Source organism: Pelodiscus sinensis, chromosome 2, assembly GCF_052426305.1.
Source record: "Pelodiscus sinensis isolate ZL-2025 chromosome 2, ASM5242630v1, whole genome shotgun sequence".
Taxonomy (NCBI): Eukaryota; Metazoa; Chordata; order Testudines; family Trionychidae; genus Pelodiscus; species Pelodiscus sinensis.
Window position 1 is genome coordinate 40586757 of NC_143053.1, and position 22087 is coordinate 40608843.

Below are 22087 nucleotides of genomic sequence, written 5' to 3' on the forward strand. Positions count from 1 at the left end.
CAGTTCAAAGTATAACTAATATTATTCATTCCATAAAAGAAAAGACATGAGACAGACACTTAAGTTATTTACATAGGACTTCATTTGCAAAAATATAAAAAAGGAAGCAAAGTGTTTATAGTCGAGATTGAGTCACAATAAAACTGGACTGGGACAAGTACTAAAACTTATCAGCCACAAGGAAATGTTGTATCAGATTTCTAAGCAGTTTCATAGTTGCTAGAAAAGCACTAGTGGAGGCCAGCCAAAAGGTTTTAAAAGAAGCCAGGCCACAGATATGGATGCCATTGCTGGAGAGAGTGATGTGAGGGAAGTGTTCCATAGCTTGGCATCCAAGTCTAGTAGCTGCCAAGCAACATCCATTAGCAGCCAAAGTGCTGGCTCCAACACATCCAGGAGGAAAACAAAGGGCAGAAAACTGAAGACCAAGTAACATTTGAAGATTTCTGTCTAGAAGGCTGAAATTATGCACAACTGCCAGTTTCCTTTTTAATACTGGAATATTAAAATACTAGAAAACAGATGATGTTGACAGAAGTCTGATCCCTAGATTTATGAATGAAAACTAAACTGATATTTGTAATCAAGATGATAGCTTTGTTAGAATTTCATTTTAATAGCAGTGTTGGCATTAGCAGTGGAAATGAAGAAAGGTCAAAATGTGACTCAAGGCAATAAATAATGTTGTTAACTTTCATTCCCACTGCTGATTGCTTTGCTAAACAAATGACATTTCAGGAGGGCTCTATTAAAATGCCCACAAAGCTAACGTTTTCCAAATTCTGGTGCATATTATGGGCTGTTTTTGAAAGAGTGATTTCTAGAGAAAAGAGTACTCAAATAGAACCATAAGCTAACCATTACTGCTGGTTGTATACAAATGTGAATGAAATATGCATAATAGAGAATTTCTGTAGAACAATTTTAACAAAAATATACTAAATTGTGTACAATATTTACAGTAATGAAGCAAAGGATCTGAAATTCAGAAGTGAAAAGGTTGGTTATTCAAGCAATTTAATATTGATCTGCTGAGGAAGAAAAAGTAGACAATTTATCATGCATTTAATGTTTACAACTAAACTAAACAGCATTTACTACATCTTTAAGAAAACTCAATCTACTGCAAAATAAAATGGGCTTGGAGAAGACTGGATGTCAGACTATACAAATGAAATATTAGTTTAGGCATGGTAGACTTTATTTTGGCACTTTAACAAATATTTTATTTTATAGCAGTGGCACAGCATTTGCCAGAAATTTTCTTTTCTTGGCACCGTTATTTCAAATAGTTGTTTTATTAATTGAATTTCATTAAATATTGCACAATAAGATATACCTATTAAATATTTACCTTGATTTTAGTTGGTGAAGATATATGGCTTTGGAAAATCTGCCAGCAAGCCTAAAAGGTTTTTAACTACTTACAGTATAGAAAAAAATTAAATTTTCCCTAAATGACCACTGAACTTGGAGCAGCAGCAAATATTAAATGATTATATTATTTGGAGTCCTACTATTTTGTATGTACAAGGGTACAGAATTGTGAGAAGCAAGTAAGTTCAGTTCTGTCCACCTCATTTTGAAATTAAGAAATAAGAAAAGAGGAAATTAACAGACCTGAAGTCAGAACCTATCATAGGCAAACATACTGCTGTCATCTTTGTTATACAGCTATTTGAATGCTAACCAATAAAGTCTTTTTTATCTTTTCTACTTGAAATAGGTCTTGTCTTCTCCTATGAAGATACGCCACTTCTCAATTCTCCTTCTGGAGTCTGAGTTGAATCAAGCTGAGCTTCTCCAAAGGTGAAATAAAAGAAATTATATCCATAATACATGAACCTGCATATACTCCTTTTGAGTTTTACAGCCTGAAATTAACATTTGCAGAAAGTGTATGTCTATGCCAAAGCTGCCATTGAATATAATGAAAAGATTGAAAGCCTTATAATTCACAGGCATGATTCCAAGTTTTTACACAAAGAAATATTCAAGGTTTTCCCTGCCATTTCTGAATCTCTGTGCAAAGCATAAGCCTCATCAACGGCTTTTTTGGTCTTAGTTTCCAAATAACATGCTCCAAGATTTAATAGACATAATTTGTGATATTAAACATAACCATGTAGGAGTAAGGTGAAAAAGTACAAAAGTATATGACTATGACATTTCAGTATTAGGCCACGTGATTTATTCAGTAGTGTTTATGTTCCCAAATTACAATTTATGTCTATCATCCATGTAAGACTACAAAAGTTACCATTAGAATCGTCTGTGCTTATAAAATACCAACATTTTCTTTTACTGTTATATATTCATTAACACCAGTCTGCGACAAGTTACATAGAATCATAGGCACTTCAAAGGCTTTAAAACACGTTTACAACTTAAGTATACTTTTAAGAACAAAAATTGATTTTTAAACCCCTACGTGTAACTTCAAATTCAAGAAATTAACAGATACAGTGGCCATAGAAATCTGCAGCAACTTTTCAGAATACTGTTAGAGTCTTTGGGTTTGCTTAGGCTTGTCAGTAGCTTACTTCAAATCTTACTTAAAGATTTGTTTAGTAAGGATATGACTATACAGTTTCTAGTAATAATCCAATTTTACACATTATTTTGCTGTTACAAATTTCACTGAAGCTACAGTTACATTGAGAAACAATGCAAAGTGTAAAATTGATATTCGGACACAAATTGATACAAAGTGGAGGTTAAAGTTTACATAGCTGAAAAATTACATTTACACTAAAAGTTACTGTCATCTGAATTATCTGAAGACAAATTGCACCATGACAACTACAAAAAGGCATTTTTTTGGAAATCGATAAATTAATGAAATAAAAACTAACTTGTAAGATCAATCTGAGACATGCTGACAAAAATTAAACAACTTTCATTGAGCCATAGGATAAAACAATCATTTTCATTATTTTATATTTATGCATAAAGTTTTAAAAATGATTCAGTGAACATCAATGGTTTTATAAAATAATGCTTTACCACTGCTATTCACAGAACACTGCAAATGTTAAGTTTTAATTTTACATTTTTTAAAGGAATACATGAAAAGTTTTAAATACAATGGGATTTTATCATAAAGGTGCCATAATGGCTCTTTAAAGAAAAAAGATCTTCATTATTCTATGCAAAAGCTTTATTTAAAAGAGTTCAGTGATCTCATAAATAGAGACACTAAGTAGGAGTTTTATGCATAAAACTCCTTAGTAGGTGCCTTTTGATAGGCAGCACTGGATGGTTTACGTTCACCAAGGTCGTAGCTACCTTCATCCTTCTTCCTCATGCGATATACCAACAGCAAGATAAGGAAAATTGCGAAGAGAAAGCCAATAACTCCACCAGCAATAACAGCTGTAATAAAATGAACAAACATTCACAATATGCCAAAATAAGACCCATAGCTTCAATTTTTTTCCACAACAGAAAATATTTACTAATTATTTGCTATCCTTTTAAAATTTAAAAATTGGCTACAATTAAGTAGCTATCTAGATTTTTTTTAATTAAAATTACAAAACTGTAAAATTTTTCTGTTTAAAAAACAGGTTTTTAAACAGAAAAACAGTTCAATAACGAGTTTTCTTTAAAAGTCAAATACATGATATGGCTCATAGTTCTACAGAAATTAAAAAATGCAGCTCAAAGTAATAATTTTTTTTAGTTAAAAAATTAATGCTCCCAGAGCACAACAACATGATCATATATAACCATAAAATCTTAGCTACTTCTCAACTTACTTTTAACACGCGCAAGTGACTTTTCCAACATTAAAATTACATATAATTTATTCCTGATTACTATTCAGTTTTACCAAGGAAAAAACAGATTCATGCCACATCTCCTTAGTTCTGTTACCCCATGACCTAAGCCTAAAATAAATTTCCAGATGATAAACATTGTGTCCCTTTGATGTAGCCCCAAAATGATATTTCGTGTGCCGTGTATTTGCCCATGTGCATAAGCTAGCAATTTACACTACACTTATCAAATCTGAAACATTTACACTGCATACGCCATGTCAACGCTAGTTTTCTCTGACTCAAACCCCTTGAGTTTCAGAGAAATTCAGGTCCAGAATGTTGTAACTTGAACTCACTTCTACAGCTCAAACCACCACCATCCCTTTTGGGAGATGCAATTTCCAGAAGAGTTTGGATGCCACAATTAAACCTATAGAAGAATTTCACATTTATAAATTCCTGGAAATCAGTGCTGATTATAAAGAAAAACAGAATAATGATATTAGTATGACTATCTGGTGCTACTTTGCTGAAACACCACAAAATGAGGGGACAGCTTGTGACTTCTTGGTCCACACATGAGATGACCATCTATACAGACATCCCTGCTTCTCAGTGTAAACAGAGATTGCAATTTCCATAGTATCATCTCTTCTGTTTCCCAGATAGCACTCTATTGGGATAGGTCAGGCTGGTGGGGAATAGATTTTTGCCCTACAAGTTCAGATTACAGCTCTCCTTTCCTAGGCTGTGAAAGCTAAGAACAGTCAGGTAGAAGCACTGAACTTCTGGGGATAGAATACCTGGCCTGGCAAAGGGTAGGCTATAGATAAGTGTTTCTTAAAAAAAAATTGTTTGGTGTTCCTCGGTTTTAAAAAGTTTAATGAGGAACATCAAGGATTTTTTGTTGAGTGCAAAAAAAAGGGGGGGGGGAGTTGTTGAGCAAAAAACTTTAAAATGGCCTTTAAGGGTGGCCATTTTGAATTCTGTTGTTCTCCGCGGCACACCTCCGACTGCCTCGCAGCACACCGGTGTGCCGCGGAACACAGTTTAAGAAACACTGCTATAGATTAAATAACTCTGGGCAAAGACCAGCTAATTATCCACCAAAGAAGAGTGGGAAATATATGATCCTCAGGAACCCCACAAAAGTGTGATGGGTAACACCCTGGGGACAATATGAATTTTGATTATATTATTCTGCTGGTAACAGCCTTGTATTTTCTATATTTTATTTTTTCTCTATTAATTTAGTAAAAAAGGCTTTTGCTGGCTATTCCTTACCTGCAAGTACTTCTGTTCTTTGAAAGAGGTTTTCTGAATGCTTCTCAGTAAATACATCAGTGTCATCACCAGGGTCGTTCTTTTTGTTAGCGTTAGACTTTGTCTTCTGAATTTTATCTTTGTCGTCATTTTCTTCAGGTGACTGTAGTACAAAATTTTTTTAAAAGCTATTATCTCATTACAAAAGTATATTTCTTCACTTTAAATGGAACTTCATACCTAAACATGCACATTCCAACACAAAAACAAGTAGGGAGGCAGTAGCATATTTAGGGTGTGTCTACACAGCAATTCTGTTATTTCTAAATAATTTCAAAACAACAGTCGGCTTATTCCAACTTCTGTAAACCTCATTCTACGAAGAATAATACCTATTCCAAAATAGCTATTTTGAAATAAGGCGTGTGTAGACGCTCCATTTCTGCTATTTCGAAATAGCCCCTAACCAGAGCCATTCTAAGTTCTTTCTCCTGCAGCTCTATGTCGAGATAGCACATCTACATTAGGGAAGCCTGCCTTGGACTAATTTTGAGGTTTCCCTACAGTGGAGATGTGCTATTTCAAAATAAGCTATTTCGGAATTACTATTCTGGAATAGCTTATTGCGAAATAACTGTGCAGCGTAGATGTAGCCTTATTGAAAAGTGATATGGTCATCATAAAGTTGAAACATAAAACATGTTCCTATGAGATCTGTGCAATTATATGGTCCACATCTCTAAAAGTGCATTGAGTTACAAAATAAAAAGTCCTAAATGCCCACAGAATTACTAAACATAGGAAACTAAAGTAAAAAATGGCTACACCTATTCAGAGGCAAAATCTGCATTCAGCATCTATAGTGCTTTGATTCTCAGAAATCATTCCCCTTGATAGGTCATGCTGATGAAATCAATCAAGAAAATAAAAAGCAGTTTCACTGATGGGACAGCTAACCTTAGGGAAGGTAGAGTTATAGTACAGAAGAATTTAAAGACAGCACAGAATTTGGCAACAAATCAATACAGTGTGATTGAATAAAGATAGACTAATGCTTTACATAGGGATAGAGAATATTATGTACTAGGAATGTTAAAATTAATCAACTAATCAAATAGTTGATGGAATTTCCATCGACTATTCAATTAGTTGATAAGGGTGCTTCCACTTAGAAATGTAGCAAGAGCCCACTTGGCTGTGGCTACATTTCAAATGTGGAAGTGCACCATAGTGTCCCACCTTTCAAATGTACAAGAGCCCCAGCAGGCTCTTGTGCATTTCAAAGATTGAAAAACCACATGGAGCCCGGAGCCAGCAGGGAGCACCCTACTGACTCTGGGCTCCATGTGGCGCTTCTGCTTTGAAATGTACAAGAGTCCCAGCAGGGGCTTAAAAGCCAGTTGTCCCCAGCTCCAGCTCCATGGGAGGGGGCAGGGGCGCGGTGGCAGTGTACCACCTTTGAAATGTACAAGAGTCCCCACTGAGGCAGAGGGGAGAAACTGATTGAAGTTGTGGAAGTCTAGGATAGTCCTCCATCTGCCCCTAGTTGAAGGAGATGGTTCAGTCCGTGTAAGAGTACATCTTCGTGAGAGGGGCCCCTGAAGAGGGATGGGCAAGGGTAGTGGGAGAAAGGGCTAACTGAAAATGGGATACAGTAACTTCTTCAAATAATTTCTAGCACCCATCTGTTGGTAGTGATGTGTGCCACGCTGGATAAAATGAGACTAGACTGTTGACAAATGTTGTGGATGAGATGGATTTCTGCCATGGACATACTGGGGCTGTAAGACCCTCAACCAACCCTTCAGAAGGTCTGACGTGAAGTGGATGGTTGTGGGGCTGATGTCTGCAGACACTTGTCTACACCTATTCTGGCACAGTTAGCACTTATCATATTGCCTATGTTGTTGGTTTACAACTTGAGGTGAATTTCTTGCAGTGGGGGCACTGGGAGGTAGTGTTCTCTTCACCCAAACAGCAGACACATTGGGAATACACCTTTTAAATCCAGGTGAACCAGGCATGTCCCAAGAGAAAAGCAGTTACTAGAATACAGGAACCTTAAAAGCTTAGAACTAGAACGTAACTAACTCTAGTTGTACTATGATTTTTTTTAAACGACAACACTACTACGCACTATTAAACTGAGGGGGAAAAAACAGGAAACTGCTATCAATAACCATCTAAAATGCTAACACTAACGCTTGAGGGCGATTGCTGGGTTCCGACCAAAACCAACAGCAGTAGAGAATGAACTGGAGGGGCTGCTGGCTGTGCATGTGCAGTAGTCATTGCAAACATCACGCGCCCACGGCTCCACATGCGCAGCTACTTAAATTCTTCAATTAGAAGCACAGCGGCATTCAGACACCTTAGGTAGAGCATCCACAGAGATGCTCCTCAACAAAGAATCTGTACAGTCTAGAGAAAAGACCAAGTCTTTATGATAATTCCATATCTATTATATAGGCTAACAAAAAAGGAAGTAGTAGTCAAAGCACATTAAAAAAAGTAGCAAAGGTCTAAAATGAAGCAAAAGGACAATAACTAGTAATCTATCACAGGGAGGTCAATGAAACCTCATTAACATGACTGTGGAATTATCATTACTAGACACTGGCACAGCAAACAAAATTATTCTATTTATTACTTGTATTACCACAGCACCTAGGAGCCTAGTCATGGCCCACTGAGCAAATATGATTCTGCAGAAAGCTATGAGTAATATTCTGCAATGATACATACAGGCTAGATAATTCAAGGGGGCATTTTCATAACATTCAAATAATACCAATACAGGCAGTCCCCGGGTTATGTACAAGATAGGGACTGTAGGTCTGTTCTTAAGTTGAATTTGTATTTAAGTCGGAACTGGCATCCAGATTCAGCCACTGTTGAAACTGACCAGCAGTGGCTGAATCGGACACGCCTGGGGCAGAGCAGCTGGGGTGCTGCTGGGTTGGTCCCGCAGCATTGCTCCTCGGCGCTACTGGACCAACCCGGCAGCAACCCAGCTGCTCTGCCCCAGGTGTTCCCAAGTCAGCCGCTGCTGAAACTGACCAGCGGCTGACTACAGGAAGTCTGAGGCAGAGCTGCTCTGCCCCGGGCTTCCTGGAATCAGCCGCTGATCAGTTTCAACAGCGGCTGAATCTGGATGCCTGGGACAGAGCAGCTGGGGCGCTGCCAGGTAGGTCACCGCAGCGCCACACCTCGGTGCTGCGGGGACCAACCCGGCAGCCCCCCAGCTGTTCTACCCAGGCGTCGGCGAGAAAAGCCTGGTCTGCTGGGGGGGGGGGCGGCACACTAGCTGGGACCCCCCCCCAGCAGACCAGGGAGATGCGGAGCAGCTTTTCTCGCCGCAGAGGATGCGGGCGGCGGGACCGTGGCGCGTCTCGGCAGTCCCGCCGCCCGTGTCCTCCGCGGCGAGAAAAGCCGCTCTGTGTCTCCCTGGTCTGCTGGGGGGGGGGGGGGTCGCTAGCTCCGCGTCACCCTGGTCTGCTGGGGGTAAGTGCCCCCCGTGCCGCCAAAGGCAGCGACAGTGGGGGAGGCACCCCGCACTAACGGGCCCCCCCCCGGTTCGTAACTAGGGGTCCGGCTTAAGTCGGACCCATGTAACCCGGGGACAGCCTGTGCTCAACTCCAATGTTCCCTCTCATTTTTCCATCCATGTGTAGAAGAATACATTTTATGTGCACTGAGGCATGTGCTGACTGGGCACTGTGGGTGTTCTGCTAATCAGCTGGACAGCATTTAAATCTCTTCTGGGTGGCCACCCAAGCGCTCAGTTTACAGGGAACACTGCTCAACTCCTAATAATTAGTAGTACTGAACTCTCTGCTGCATTCAGTGGAAGCCATTACGTTTTCATTGAGTGATAGGGGAGGAAATTAATCTTTCCCTCAGATGTAAAAGTCTGTCTGCTAGTCTGTCTTTGGAATGGCGCTATAACCTGAAACAGCAGCATATAAAAATCAGTCTTCTCTAGTCCAAATTTATACATTAATAAAGGAAGATCAAGTTTCTGGCCCTGTACTCTGAGTCTCTTCACAGCTCCATCTCTCCCTTCCCTGCTTTTGTCTACATCACCCAGTCTCAACATCAATAATACTATTTTAATATTAAGTGCAGCTTTCTAAGGGTATGTCTACACTACAGAGTTTTGTCGGAAAAACATCGGTTTGCCGACAAACCTGAGTTACGTCCACACTGCAATCATGTTCTTCCAAAAGTAAATCAAAAGAATAGAGGGTTTTTTCCAGCATTGGTATTCCTCTTTCTACAAGGAAGAAGCCTTTTTCTAAAAGAACTCTTTTGGAAAAAGGTGTGTGTTGACAGGAAAGAGGGAGTTCTTTCGAAAAAAGAGGAAAGAGAAAAAGCACAGGTGCCCTAGTGGCTACTCTGTCCATAGTAATCACAGCTTAAATGAGAGATAACGTCCATTCACTCTGGATGCTATCTTTCAAAAAAGGAGATTGCTTTTTTGATGTGCTTTTGTGTGTGGACGCTCTCTTTCAGAAGAAGTTTTTTCAGAAGATCTCTTCCGAAAAAAGGTTCTTCCAAAAGAAGCTTGCAATCTAGACATAGGCTAAGGGTATTTTCCACATTGCTCTGAATATTTTTAAAATTTAATTATCCATACTCAAAACATCCAGGCACAGCAGTAAGCTATTAAGGGTACGTCTAGACTACCGCGTTTTGTCGACGGAAGTTTTGTCGACAGATACTGTCGACAAAACATCCGTCGACAAAGAGCGTCCAGACACATTGAGTTCTGTCGACAAAGCAAGCTGCTTTGTCGACAGAACTCCGTAGTCTGGACGCAATGTTACAGGCAATAACACCTTCTGTCGACAGAGTTCTGTCGACAGAAGGTGTTATGCCTCGTAAAATGAGGTATACCAGCGTCGACAAAACTGCTGAGTTCTGTCAACGTTATGTCGACAGAACTCAGCGGTAGTGTAGACGCTGGTATAGTTTTGTCGACAAAAGTCCACTTTTGTCGACAAACTAGGTAGTCTAGACACACCCAAAGACATAAGCAAAATCTTTTCAGTGTATAGAAACTATCTGAACTGGTTACTTAGCTGCTTTCCTAAAAGCTGTACATGTGATCAGTCTTACTTAAAGCTTCTTCCCATAGTTTAATAAGCACTGGATTCAGCATGTCCAAACTTTCTCCCTCTATATAAAAAGAGTAATAAATATAGTCTGTATGTAAACAACCAAAGAAAAAGATGTTCAAAAGTGACTAGTCATAACTTGAAAAGGGTCTGATTTGCAGAGTACTTGCCCTCTATAAATCAGACCCTCTTCAAGGTATCAAGTTAGGCACCCAAGAAACAATAGACAGTTTGGAAAATGTTGATCAATGCTGACTCTCCCACTACAGAATATGTATTTCATAGGCAGAAGCAGCACATTTTCCCCATAGCATACAGCCATCAAGCCTCTTACCTAAAAGAGAATCTCCAAGCACAAAAGAGCAATTCTTATCATAAGCATTCAATCCTGGTAAGTCTGTCAGCATGAGTCTCACTTTTATAATAGATGGAGTTTACGACCCGCTTTGGGCTGCATTCCCAAGCAACCCAACTCCGAGAAGACCCGGTCCTGGTGTGCCAGGGGCCGCTACCAGCCTCACACCATCCACGGGCTATGCCTAGATCAGAAGGCTTGAACTCTCTTCTGATCGAGGCACAGCCCGTGGACGGTGTGAGGCCGGTAGCAGCCCCCATCGCGCCAGGACCAGGTCTTCTCGGAGTCGGGTTGCTTGGGAATGTAGCCCAAAGCAGGTCATAAACTCCATCTAAGGCTAAATACCAGCACGAGACCGATAGTCAACAAGTACCTTAACGCAAAGTTGAAAAGAACTTTGAAGAGAGAGTTCAAGACTTTTCTAATAGTAATTCTGTGATATGAATGCCTGTCAATTATTCTTTTAATCATTGTTACTTACACTGTTTTCTATCTATGTGCCAATGGAACTGGTCAATGACACAGTAAGCATTGTAAAATACCATATTTGAATTTTAAGGATGATATTTTCCTTAAGAGAAACCTGGAGAAAAGCATGACATACCAAAAACACACACACAATTAGCCCTTTTAGAACTGAGTATGGGGAGGCAGCTTAATACAGTCCTTATTTAGCAGCTCTTTTGAGACATAATGAAGGGTTAAGATTGTATTTTGTGTTTACATATTATGTGTTCATGAGAAGCTGTGCTCTCCTGGCCTTGATGCTCTTGTCTTAGAACTAAAATTTAGAGTTAGTACATTGGTTCTACACAGGGAATTAAAAGCTCTATGGCCAGTTCTACATTTAATTTCATAGCGTATAATAATACAAGGTTAGGTTTGTATGATTATTATAGGTGCAGACTTTCACTAAGTGTATTTTCAAATAATCTTTTAAGGCATTGTAACAGGTTCAGTCCTGTGTGTGAGTGCCCCTTGGTGGCTGAAGGGGGGGGGTGTCTCACAATATGTACTCGCCTGTCTGCGGGTGAGTCAATGTCCAGTCCATGGCTGGGGTTCAGGCCTCTTCTTTAACCCCCTTACTCGGGGGTAGTTTGCAGGGAGGATTGGGGAAAGGGGCATCCAGGCCCACCCACTCCTCTGGGTCCTAGCCCAGGGACCCTATACGTAGCAGTTACCTGCCAAGTTTCAAAGTCCATAATTGCAGTCATGTCCCTGGGCCACTTCCCTGGGGCACCATTTCATCCAGCCCTTCTCGAGGGCCTTGTTGCTGAATTCCCCTTGTCTGGGGTTCTGCAAAGTTGTCATTGACTAGCCTTTAGCCACAGGATCTAGCTCTGCTCAGTTATGGAACTGTCCAAGTTTCTGGTGTTCCCCATCCAGCCCAGAGGGTCTGCCTGAGTTGAGCTCCAGGAAGGAACTGACAGGCCTTACCTAGCAGCTCCCTATACAGCAGCCTGCCGCATCCTGACTGGCTATTGTGAAGGCTGCCCCTCTACCTTGCTGAGAGGACCTCTCTACTGCTCTTGGTGCTGGCCAGGGTGCTGAAAGGTCTCCAGCAGGGAGGTCGGGCTTTGTCTGTCCCATACAGAATTATGTTTTATTAAATCTATTTTAAAAATATTATAATACTGCAGTAAATAGTAACTGTCCACAAACCTTTGTTTGTGCAGGTATCTTGGTCTGTGTTTTCAGTGTAGTTGTCTCAGCTTTCGGCGCATCACTAGTTGATGGTATCTTTGGAAGTATTCTAGATGTTTCTGTCACTGAGCTATCTTCATCTTCTTCAGCTCCTAAAATAAAATAATGATGTTGAGGAAATCTCTTAATGAAAAGAGGTTCATCCATATACATTTAATTTTGACTGTAACTGAGTTCCAACCAAAACAAAAAAAGATGTTCTGTTTGTAATTATTCATAACCACCTTGCTTTGCCATAAAACATTTGAGAAAAATGCTACCATCAACTGTAGATAAAAAAATATCTCCACCATTCTCTGTATTAATTATCAGACTTTTAAAGAAGAGTTTTCTGAGTAGCTATATAATACAGGATTGTAAAGACTTGAAGGAGAGGCAAGGTCATCAGAGAATTCCTTTTTTGCAATATGAACTGACAACTTGGAATTATAGGAAAGTTTGGATCCCATGATGAAGAGCTATTTGGATATGGCATTGTAAGGAATTACCACAAAGTAATTAAGTGACAAGGGTACTGGATTCAAGGAAAGCAAAAGTGAGTGTACTTTTTAAAAATCTAACATGCAATGTCGTATATTAAAATTCACCACTGTAAAAGTCCATCAGGACAATTCTAAAAAAACACCACAATTAAGGCATAGACAATTCCTGGAAAAGACTGTATGAAATACGTTTTTCATATGGGGCTTTGTGAAAGACCGCTCAAATATTTAAAAGCAATGTCCTACAAAGCAGGGATGGGAAATCTAAGGCCTGGGGGCTGGATGTGGTCCCCATTTTGCCTGGATCTGGCTTCCACAGCATTGGGGAGCCTGTGCTGGTGCTCCAGCCCCTCCTCCCTGACTGTCCCCCATGGGGCTAGAGCACACAAAATCTACTAGTCTGGGCCCCCCTAGGCTCTGGCGTGCAAGAGGCATGTGGACCGTTTCTTTCTCCTTCTCAGGGGCCACGTCAGGGTGGGGTTTTTTTCTCTCACTTGTGTGCGGCCCCTGACTGATTTTTCTGTGGGTCAGCGACCCCCAACGCAAAAAAGATTTCCCACCCCTGCTATAAAGAAAGAGAAGAGAGGAAGCGTCCAATAAGAAAAGGTATCCTTGCTTACCTAGAAATATCCCTACCTAAAATAACATGGTCCACAGATACATTACAATAAGAACTTCAGCCTGCTTGTAGCTTGAGGGCAGAATCAGGCCACTAGCAGCAGAGGACTGTTTCACTCCCTGAAGGTCCCTTCAGTTCAGAAAACTGCCTTAGTTAAATTAATTCCAGTTCTATTTACTTAAAAGTACAGAATGTGATACATACACTAGGAATGCCAGGTTAAAAAGTTAACTGGTTAACCCTGGAGCAGCCCCCAGACTCTGCCGCGCCTTCGGTGGAGGGGAGCGAGCTCCTCCAGCGAGGCAAGGCTCCTGGCCACCAGCCTTGCTTTCATGGGTTCCCAGCTGCTGGCAGCGTCCCAACAGCCAGCCCCATGTCTGAGAGCTCTCGGCTGCCAGAGTATTCCCAGCAGTGGAGTTTAACCATTAACAGTGACTGATAAGCATCAGCTTAACAGTTAAACTCTTGCATCCCTAATGTTGGCCAAACTAGATAGTCTCTGTGCCAAAGGATAAATGGACACAGATGGACATCAGGAATGTTAACAGACATAAACCTATAGAGGAACATTTTAACCTCCCTGGCCATTTAGAAATGGATTTAACAGTAGCCACAAAGAACTTTAAAACCTAATTACAAAGGGAGACAGCTGAACTAGGGATGTTAAACATTGTGGAATAGGGTAACCATGTACACAGTTCATTCACTGCAGGCTCTTCAGTATAAAGCTTAGCTTTATACCGCAGAGTCCACAGCAAACCCTCCCTGGGTGCAGAGCAGCCAGCTCCTGCTACCCTAGCTCCCAAGGAGGAGGCTTTGCTGCGGTAGCGAAGCCTCCTCCCCAGGAGCAGAGCTGGCCACCCTTGCCTCTCCCCCCAGTTCCCAAGGAGGCGAGCTGGCTGCCTTTGCCTCTCCCTCAGCTCCCAGGGAGCAGGCCTCACTGCCCTGCCACAGTGAAGCCACCTCCCCAAGAGGCTGAGTATAACCAACACCATTAACCAATAAGCATCCTCTTATCAGTTAAACAGTTAGTCCTGTTCACTCTAAGTTAAACTGGAATTCATTTGCAAATTCAATACAATCAATTTAGGATTGAATAATGATCTTAACTGGTTAACACACTACATAGGCAATGTCCCCTCTCTTGATATTCACATCTCCACATCAAATGCTGCGAATGAGACACATCCACCCTGACTTGATTAGTCTCATTAACACCAGTCCTACTCTTGACAAGTAACTTCTTTTGTTGTTCTTAAATACACCCCTACCTTTGTAATTCCCCTTCCAATTCATTTGATTAAATAGGTTTTACCCACAGATACTGACTAACACGACTACCCCTTGAGACAGAAGAGATAGTGAGGCTGCTGGTTTGTAAAAGTCTTTCTTGAATAAACTCTAAAGATCAGAATCCAACAGGCAGTCCAACATAAAGTTTGTTCTTCCATGAGAATTCCAGGTATTCCTGGAGATTTCAGTGTTAAGCCTTAGACATTTCCTATTAATATTTAAAATAATCTAAGATGAAAAAGATCAGACCAAAAACTTCCTTTATTGTTGAAGCAAGCTTGGCACTTACAGGAAACTATACCACGTTGGCTTTGATGAACGTGAACTGACAGTTTGATCTCCTTTTTCAAACAATACAGTTAACCAATAGCCATTTAGACTATCAAGACAGTTCACAAGTAGTTTACTATGTGGAATTACAAACTTCCAGAAGAGACTGAACTAGGGATGTAAGCAACTAGGGATGTAAACTGCTTATTAGGATGAAGATGTCTGACAAACAATATGAATCAACTGGTTGGTAACTTAAATAATTCACTTTGCAATGCATCATTCTTCAAGACTCTCTGCGTGTAGACTTCTTATTTTATATTGCATAATACAGACCCCTTATTTCACTTCAGCATAACTCAGCTTCCCAAGGGAACCCCATCCTATACATTTTTTCTCCACAAAAAAAAGTGCTAGTGAGTTCAATGGGGCTTACTCCAAAATAAAGTGCACTCTGAGCACAATCAGTCTTACTTTTTTTGGTAATTTGGAATCAGATCTGCATCCTTGCTGAAAAAAATGTAAATGATTAACTGAATAATAAAGTAAGAAGAATTGAAATGAACTATTAAAATTATTTTTGAATTTTGTTTCATGATCCCATTTAAGTATAAGCCCTGGTCTACTCTAGGGCTTCGTCTTCACTGCAAGTTCTTCTGGCAGAAAATATGCTAATGAGTTGCCCAAGATCAGTATGCTTGTTGGAGAGGCATACGGATCTTGCACAAAACGGGACTTTTTTACCTAAAAAAAAAAAAAAAAAAAGAGAGTCAACACTGCTTCTAAGCATAGTTCAGGCAACAAAGTGTCAGTAGCAAATGATTTCAGTCATCTAATAAAACCACCACTGTGGATGGGTTTGTAGTAGGGACCAGCAAGGACACCATAGATAAACAATTTGCCTGGTTCATTTATGCCACAAATTCTCCTTTTTACTTTGTTTATAATAAGGACCTTCATTGACAAGGTTGAGTTCTTAGAACCAGGCTATACTCATCTGGTATAGCAGACATTGGTGGAAAGTTGCTAGATACAGTGTATGAGAAGGAACTTTAACAGTGTGCAAGAAATACTGAGGGAAAATTTGCCAGTGTAACCCTTGATGATCCAGTAATATGTGCCTATGTGATTACAGAACAGGGGCTTACATATCTTTCAGAAACAACAGATACACTGGGACATGCCCAAACAGCAGAATATTTCAAAGTGCCAATGAAAGCTGTATTAAACTGAACGAAAATTCAACTATCACATGCACATTTGCATCACCTTAATAACATGGCCGCAGTGCCCATTTAATGCATCTTTTAACCAAAGACTGAAGTTCGTCTTCTCCCAAAATAAAAGAAAATGTTGTAGTCACAAAATTCTTCCCTACCAACCATTTTGCCTCAGCTTCACTGAAAAGAGCAGGAGGATCCAAATTAATTTTCCCCAAAAAATGTTCAAAGGAATTCTGTAGTTGATTATTTTGAACAATTTACTAAAAATTAGCCTATTCTCATAAAACTTTGTGAAGAAAACTGGGATTATGGAACTATCTCATCCAAAGTATCTAACATAGGACTAAAGAGGAGTGTAGAGGACATGTTCAGTATACTGGAACTTATTATCCATAGCCTTAAACAACTTCAGAAAAATTGTTGCTGCATTGCTGATGCTGTCAAAATTTGGAAGTCACTTCAAGAGACACTGAAGAAAGAAATACCTCACCAGAAAAGTAAAAGTGAAGAATAAAGAAGAAAACAGATCAAAAACTAGCTCCATCTCACTTTCTTGCAAACATTCTTAACCCCAGATATAAAGGTAGATGCCTAACTTCTGAAAATGCTGCTGCTGCCCTGGTATGGGCATCTCAAAATTATTGCTCAGTTATGCCAGTCAGAATAAATTTCAGAGAAGGAAAGAAATCATTTAACCAGTACACGTTTACTGATGATGTTTTGAACAAAGTCACTCCCCTGAACTGGTGGAAATAATTAGATAGGCACCTTGAAACAGAGTTCCTTCATTTGCTAACCCAACTTTTCACAGCAGTAGCTTCGTCTGCAGGCACAGAGAGAATGCTGTCACATTGTTTGGTATTATTCACACAAATTTAAGAAATCATCTGGGAGTTGAAAAAGCAAGAAAATTCACATTCCTGTTTCAGTCTATGAATCAAAACGACAGTGGGAATGGGGAAGATGAGAGCTCATTGCAGAAGTTTTAAGGACACTGTACATTTAGTGCTCTAAAGATTTGTCTGACAGAGGTAATAAAATTTGAAATTTTTTTTAAAAGGAAGTTTAAGGACAGCCGTAGGCTGGCAATTCAGTAGATTGCCACAATTGCAAATGTGAAACATTTATGTAATGTTTAAGATTTAGTTTAATAAAATAAGTGCCATTGTGTTCGTCTGTGTTTTAGTTCTTACCATTCTTAATCTACTGCTGCTATATCTGCAGCTTGACACAGGTAATGAGTATTATGTACTATTCCCTAAATTAATAAAAATCAAGTTGTCTACAAAAATTACACAGAACATAACCCCTCATAGATATTGTAAAATGCTGTACCGTGTTGTAAATTAACATGTTTTAGTGATCAGATTTGCACCATTGTTTAAGATATATGAAGTAGTATCAGTGGAGAACTTGATTTAAAATCATCTTGATGTAAGTCAATCCGCCCTGATTAGATCCCCGTGTTGGATTTCTAACAGTATGTAGGTAACAGACACATTTAGGCATTTTAGTCCCCAGCAATATAGGCAAGCATGTTATAGATTCTATTCTACTCAACATGCCTTTGATAACTACCTACCAGGAATGACCCTGTTTACCACTGGATTTTTTTTATATGTCCTTAAGCCATTGTTTTCACAAGTCACCCAGCTTGGCGACTATTTAACCTTCACTGGTCCAGCATTATAGGAGTCAAAATATTTCTGTGTGTAGATTTTCATCCCTAACTTGGAGAGTCACAGAATTTAATTATCAGAATTTCCACTTGCTTAAGATGACTTTCCTCAAACCAGTCAATTGTGGAGGTGTTGGTACATTATTAGCCCTTGTTTTTTTCTGAGATGACCCACCTCCATTATTAGGCATTTGATGAAATATGTTAGTGTAGCTGGTACTCAAAAGGATGATCCTTGTGTGGTGATAATGACCCATAATCTCAGGTACTTCCTGTGAGCAGCATGGACAGAGATATGGAAGTAAATATCTTGCAGTCTGAAAGTTGCAAGCCAGTCCTGTGAATTACTGATGGAACTATGGAGGCAAAGTTACCATTTTGAACCTGAAACCACAATGGCGGGGGAGAGGGGCAGGGGAGACAATCAAGTATTCACAAGAGTAGGATCAGGCATCATTCCACACAGAGATGGGAAATTTATGAAGCGTGTAGTGGGGTGGAGTGGTTGCTCACTGACCCGAAGGCGGAGGAACACCTCCAGGAGCCATTTTGGGCTGAGCCGAACCCCTCCCAGTCACCTGACTGGAAGCCAGGAGGCGTGGCCAGGACTATAAAAGACCAGGCATAGACCTCAATGTGGGCCCAGCCTCTGGAGGAACCAGAGGTCTGCCCAGCACTCCCTGCCTGGGAGGCTGAAGAGTGGCTGGGTCCACCAGGCATGCTCACCCTAAAAGACGGACCTGAACCCCTGCGCTGGCCCACACCCTAAGGCCAGCCTGGACCTTCAGCTGTGCCTGACCCAGAGGACCATCCGGAAAGTTTACCAGCCTGCACCTGGGGACTGGCTGGGACCTCTGGACCTGCAAGTAGCTGAGGACTGGCTTGGACCACCTGGACCTGCCAAACCTCAAACCCCTGAGAGACCAGCCTGAAGCCCAGCTATGTGCCGAGGGGGAGAAGGGAAGTGAACACGGAGGACAGTTAAGTGCCTCAGATCAGCATGTTGTGGGCTGGAGCCCCGCTAACCCTGCAGCAGTCTGCACTGCTGCTACTAGGGTCCTTGGCTGGGATGCAGTAGGGTGGGCAGGCCTGCGTCCCCCCCCCACCCACCTACCAGATGGCAGTCTCCCCCTCTCCATCACCACAGGCGAATTGCCTGTACCACTCCTGAGCTAGGAGACAAACTATTTACCACTGAAACTGTTTGCTTATTTCCCCACCCTGAATCAGGGCTGGGATCCTGAACTGACTGTTCGGTGCTCTGCCTAAACCAAAGCCTGGGCTCCCAAACTACTAAACTGTGTTTGTTTATTGTCCTGCCCTGACTTACGGCCAAGGCTCTGCCCTGTGTTTATTTGCTGCCCCATCTGAACCAAGGCTTGGGCTCATGAACTACTGTTTCCAATTGTAGGTTTGTTTGCTGCCCCGCCCTGAACCAAGGCCTGGGCTCCTAAAATGTCAAACTGTGTTTGTTCATTGCCCTACCCTTCCCTAGGACCAGATTGCCTGTACTAACTGGGTTTGCTTGCTGCCCCACCCTGCACCTGGGCCAGAGCTTCTGAACAGTTTGCCTGTCACATGCCCTGAAGCAAGGCCGGGCTCCTGAACTGTTTGCCTCTCGCTGGCCCTGAACCAAGGCCAGGGTTACTGACTATTGAACTGAGGGTTTGTTTCAGTGCCCACAGTCGTGGGCGGAGTGGCCGCCCACTGACCCAGAGGCAGATGAACCCCTTTGGGAGGACTAACCGGCTACCAGGAGACTTCAGTCTTTTCGGTGAGGGTTCTTTATAAGGCAGTCCGGAGTTCCTTTTCTTAAGCTACATCTATACTACAAGTTTTTTTTGGCAGAAAATATGCTAATAAGGGACTCATTCGTATGAGTCACAACATCATTAGCATACTTTCTGCCGTTTCTTTTCGCACAAGGGGTTTTTGCACACAAAAAAGGAGTGTGGACAGGGTTTTTTTTTTGCTTAAAGACCCTGTTTTGTGCAAGATCCTTATGCTTGTCCCGGAGAGGCATAAGGATCTTGCACAAAACAGGGTTTTTTCACACAAAGAAAGTCCACGCTGCTTCTTTTTGCACAAAAACATCCTTGCGCAAAAAGAAATGGCAGAAAGTATGCTAATGATATTGTGATTCATGCTCATGTGTCTGTCATTAGCATATTTTCTGCCGCAAAAACTTGAAGTGCTTAGAGCTCCTTTTTGAGCTCTCTAAAGTCTTTTTGTAGATTCTAAGGGAATGTTTAGCTGAGGATGCAGGAAGTGAAGGGAGAAACATTTGAACACTGGTGGTCCTGGCATACTTCCCCATTCCCATTTCTGGGGTAGAGAATTAAAAGGCCAAAAAACCCAATCAAAACAAAGTTCTAGAAATGCTATAAAAACATTGAAGTAATCTAAATTCTAACAACATAGTAACTCAGGCAAATTTAATCAGCAGAAGCAGTTATGCTGAATGCTCCATCTCAAGCCAAGGTGGTTGAAAAGGAACAGAGGGCAATTCACTCACACAGCCCTATATGGCCTTGGCAAGATGCACGAGGCTGTGCAGAGTGCATGCAGGGGCTGAAGAGGCACTGCCACTGAAAATCTCTAACAAAGTGCCCAGCATGCACGCACACCTGAAGAGGAGTATCCATTGGAGCACTACTCAAAGAAGTTTTCAGCACCTTGGATAGTAGCAGCAACCCCAGTTCTGTTGTCATCTGCAGATCCCTTGGTGCTGTGTATGATGTCAGCATAGACAAGGTGTTGAAATGGTGTTGCAGAGGTCAATGATGACCAAGTAGTCAGCACTAAATGTCATGGTGCATTTGCACACAACAAATGAGATGTTGCTAACAGAGGTAGTTATATTCAGTGCCGAAGACAGTATTAGAAGTACAGTACTATGCTCCTTCAGGGCTCCAGTGGTACCCATGTCAGGCCTTGAAGTCAGCTCTTCTTGGATTGATCAGCTGAAGGGGATCTGTAGGTTTAGTCTGTAGTATGAAGGAATTGAGGGGTGGCCTGGCATGCTCCATTATGTCCTTGGTACTGCACATGAGGCCACTCAAAGCGCATGCAGGCTCAACAGACTGTGCTGGCCAAAATTCTCCAATCTGGAGCTCACAGGGTGCATACACCCCAAGAATAGAATATATATACACCCAGATAATCACCAATGAGCAAACGCTCACCCACTGAGAGCAGCTCTTCAGTGGAATTTTAAAGTTGAGAGGGACCATACATAGAACACTATCTGCCCATGTTAGCAGTGGTTGTGAAAGCAGGCAGAGATATTTAGTGTCAAATGAATTTTTTTAAATTAATTAATTTAGTTAGTTATGTTGTCTGGATGCCACCTGAAAGTTTCCATGCCCAAAACAGTGGGATGAGAAGGTGCCTCTTTGAACTTGGCCACCTGTCAAATACTTGAATAGCAAAGAGGCTACTCTTTCACTTAAAGTCTCTCCCTTTTAAGAACACAGAATTTCGGCCTCAAAGAAAACAGCCAGATTTATCTTCCACGGTAATGCCACATAGGATTTTGTTTGGAGCAACACAGAGAAACATTCTGTCTTAAACAGAGGTCCATGTAGAAAGAAAGAAATTGTGGGTCAAAAAGCCTCTATTCTTCCATATCTGGACATGACCCACACTGGCAGCTTGGATGTACAACTCAGTACTTTCCCAGTTTTATAGGGGTACGGCTAGACTGTGGGGCTTTTTTGGAATACCTCTGAAATCCCCCAAAAAACTATGCTGCGTCCAGGGAACCTGGACTATGCCACTTATTTTATTTATTTATTTTTTTGCAGAAGAGCAAACGCGCTCTTTCGGCAGCCCCTATATTTCTCATTCTACGAGGAAGAAGGGGGCTTCTGAAAGAGGGATTTTTCCGACATTTGGCCCAGTCTAGATGGGCCAAATGTTGGAAAAACCTCTTCTGAGAAAAGAATTGGAAAAAGATACGCAAAATGCATAGCACATTTTGCATACCTTTTTCCGACAAAAACTTGTAATCGAGCCATACCCCTAGGTGTGACTGGGAAACCTCATCCCCCTATTTTACACTTTTCCAGGTTGCAAGCAGGAGTGTGAAAGGGATATACAGTTATAGCTTATCAAGTGCAGCTGAAGACCTGAGCCTGAAAGATTTTATCTTCTTTTCTAAAAAATTCTCTGATTATCTAAGGGGGTGGGGTAAAGAGGGAAAGTGAATATTCCTGTCCAGAGGAATCCGAATGTCTATGCCCTGATCTGCTATGCTGCAACCTGTGAAGCTGGGCACAGGAACCATGCCCTGAAGTTCTGCCCTACTGTACTCT

The 22087-nt window shown here is 41.3% G+C and overlaps 1 protein-coding gene across 2 annotated transcripts in view; it reads right to left on the minus strand.

The window, feature by feature from the left end:
- Window positions 1-2168: 2168 nt before the first annotated feature.
- The window catches only part of SDC2 (syndecan 2), a 114426-nt gene continuing 94507 nt past the window's right edge, over window positions 2169-22087 (minus strand). For both annotated transcript variants that reach the window (XM_006123928.5, XM_025185091.2), the window contains exons 3-5: window positions 12165-12298; window positions 5049-5190; window positions 2169-3375 (exon numbers count right to left, since the gene is read on the minus strand). In XM_006123928.5, the coding sequence (XP_006123990.1) occupies window positions 3212-3375; window positions 5049-5190; window positions 12165-12298 (440 nt within the window). In that variant the 3' untranslated portion in view covers window positions 2169-3211. The remainder of the gene's footprint in view (window positions 3376-5048; window positions 5191-12164; window positions 12299-22087) is intronic.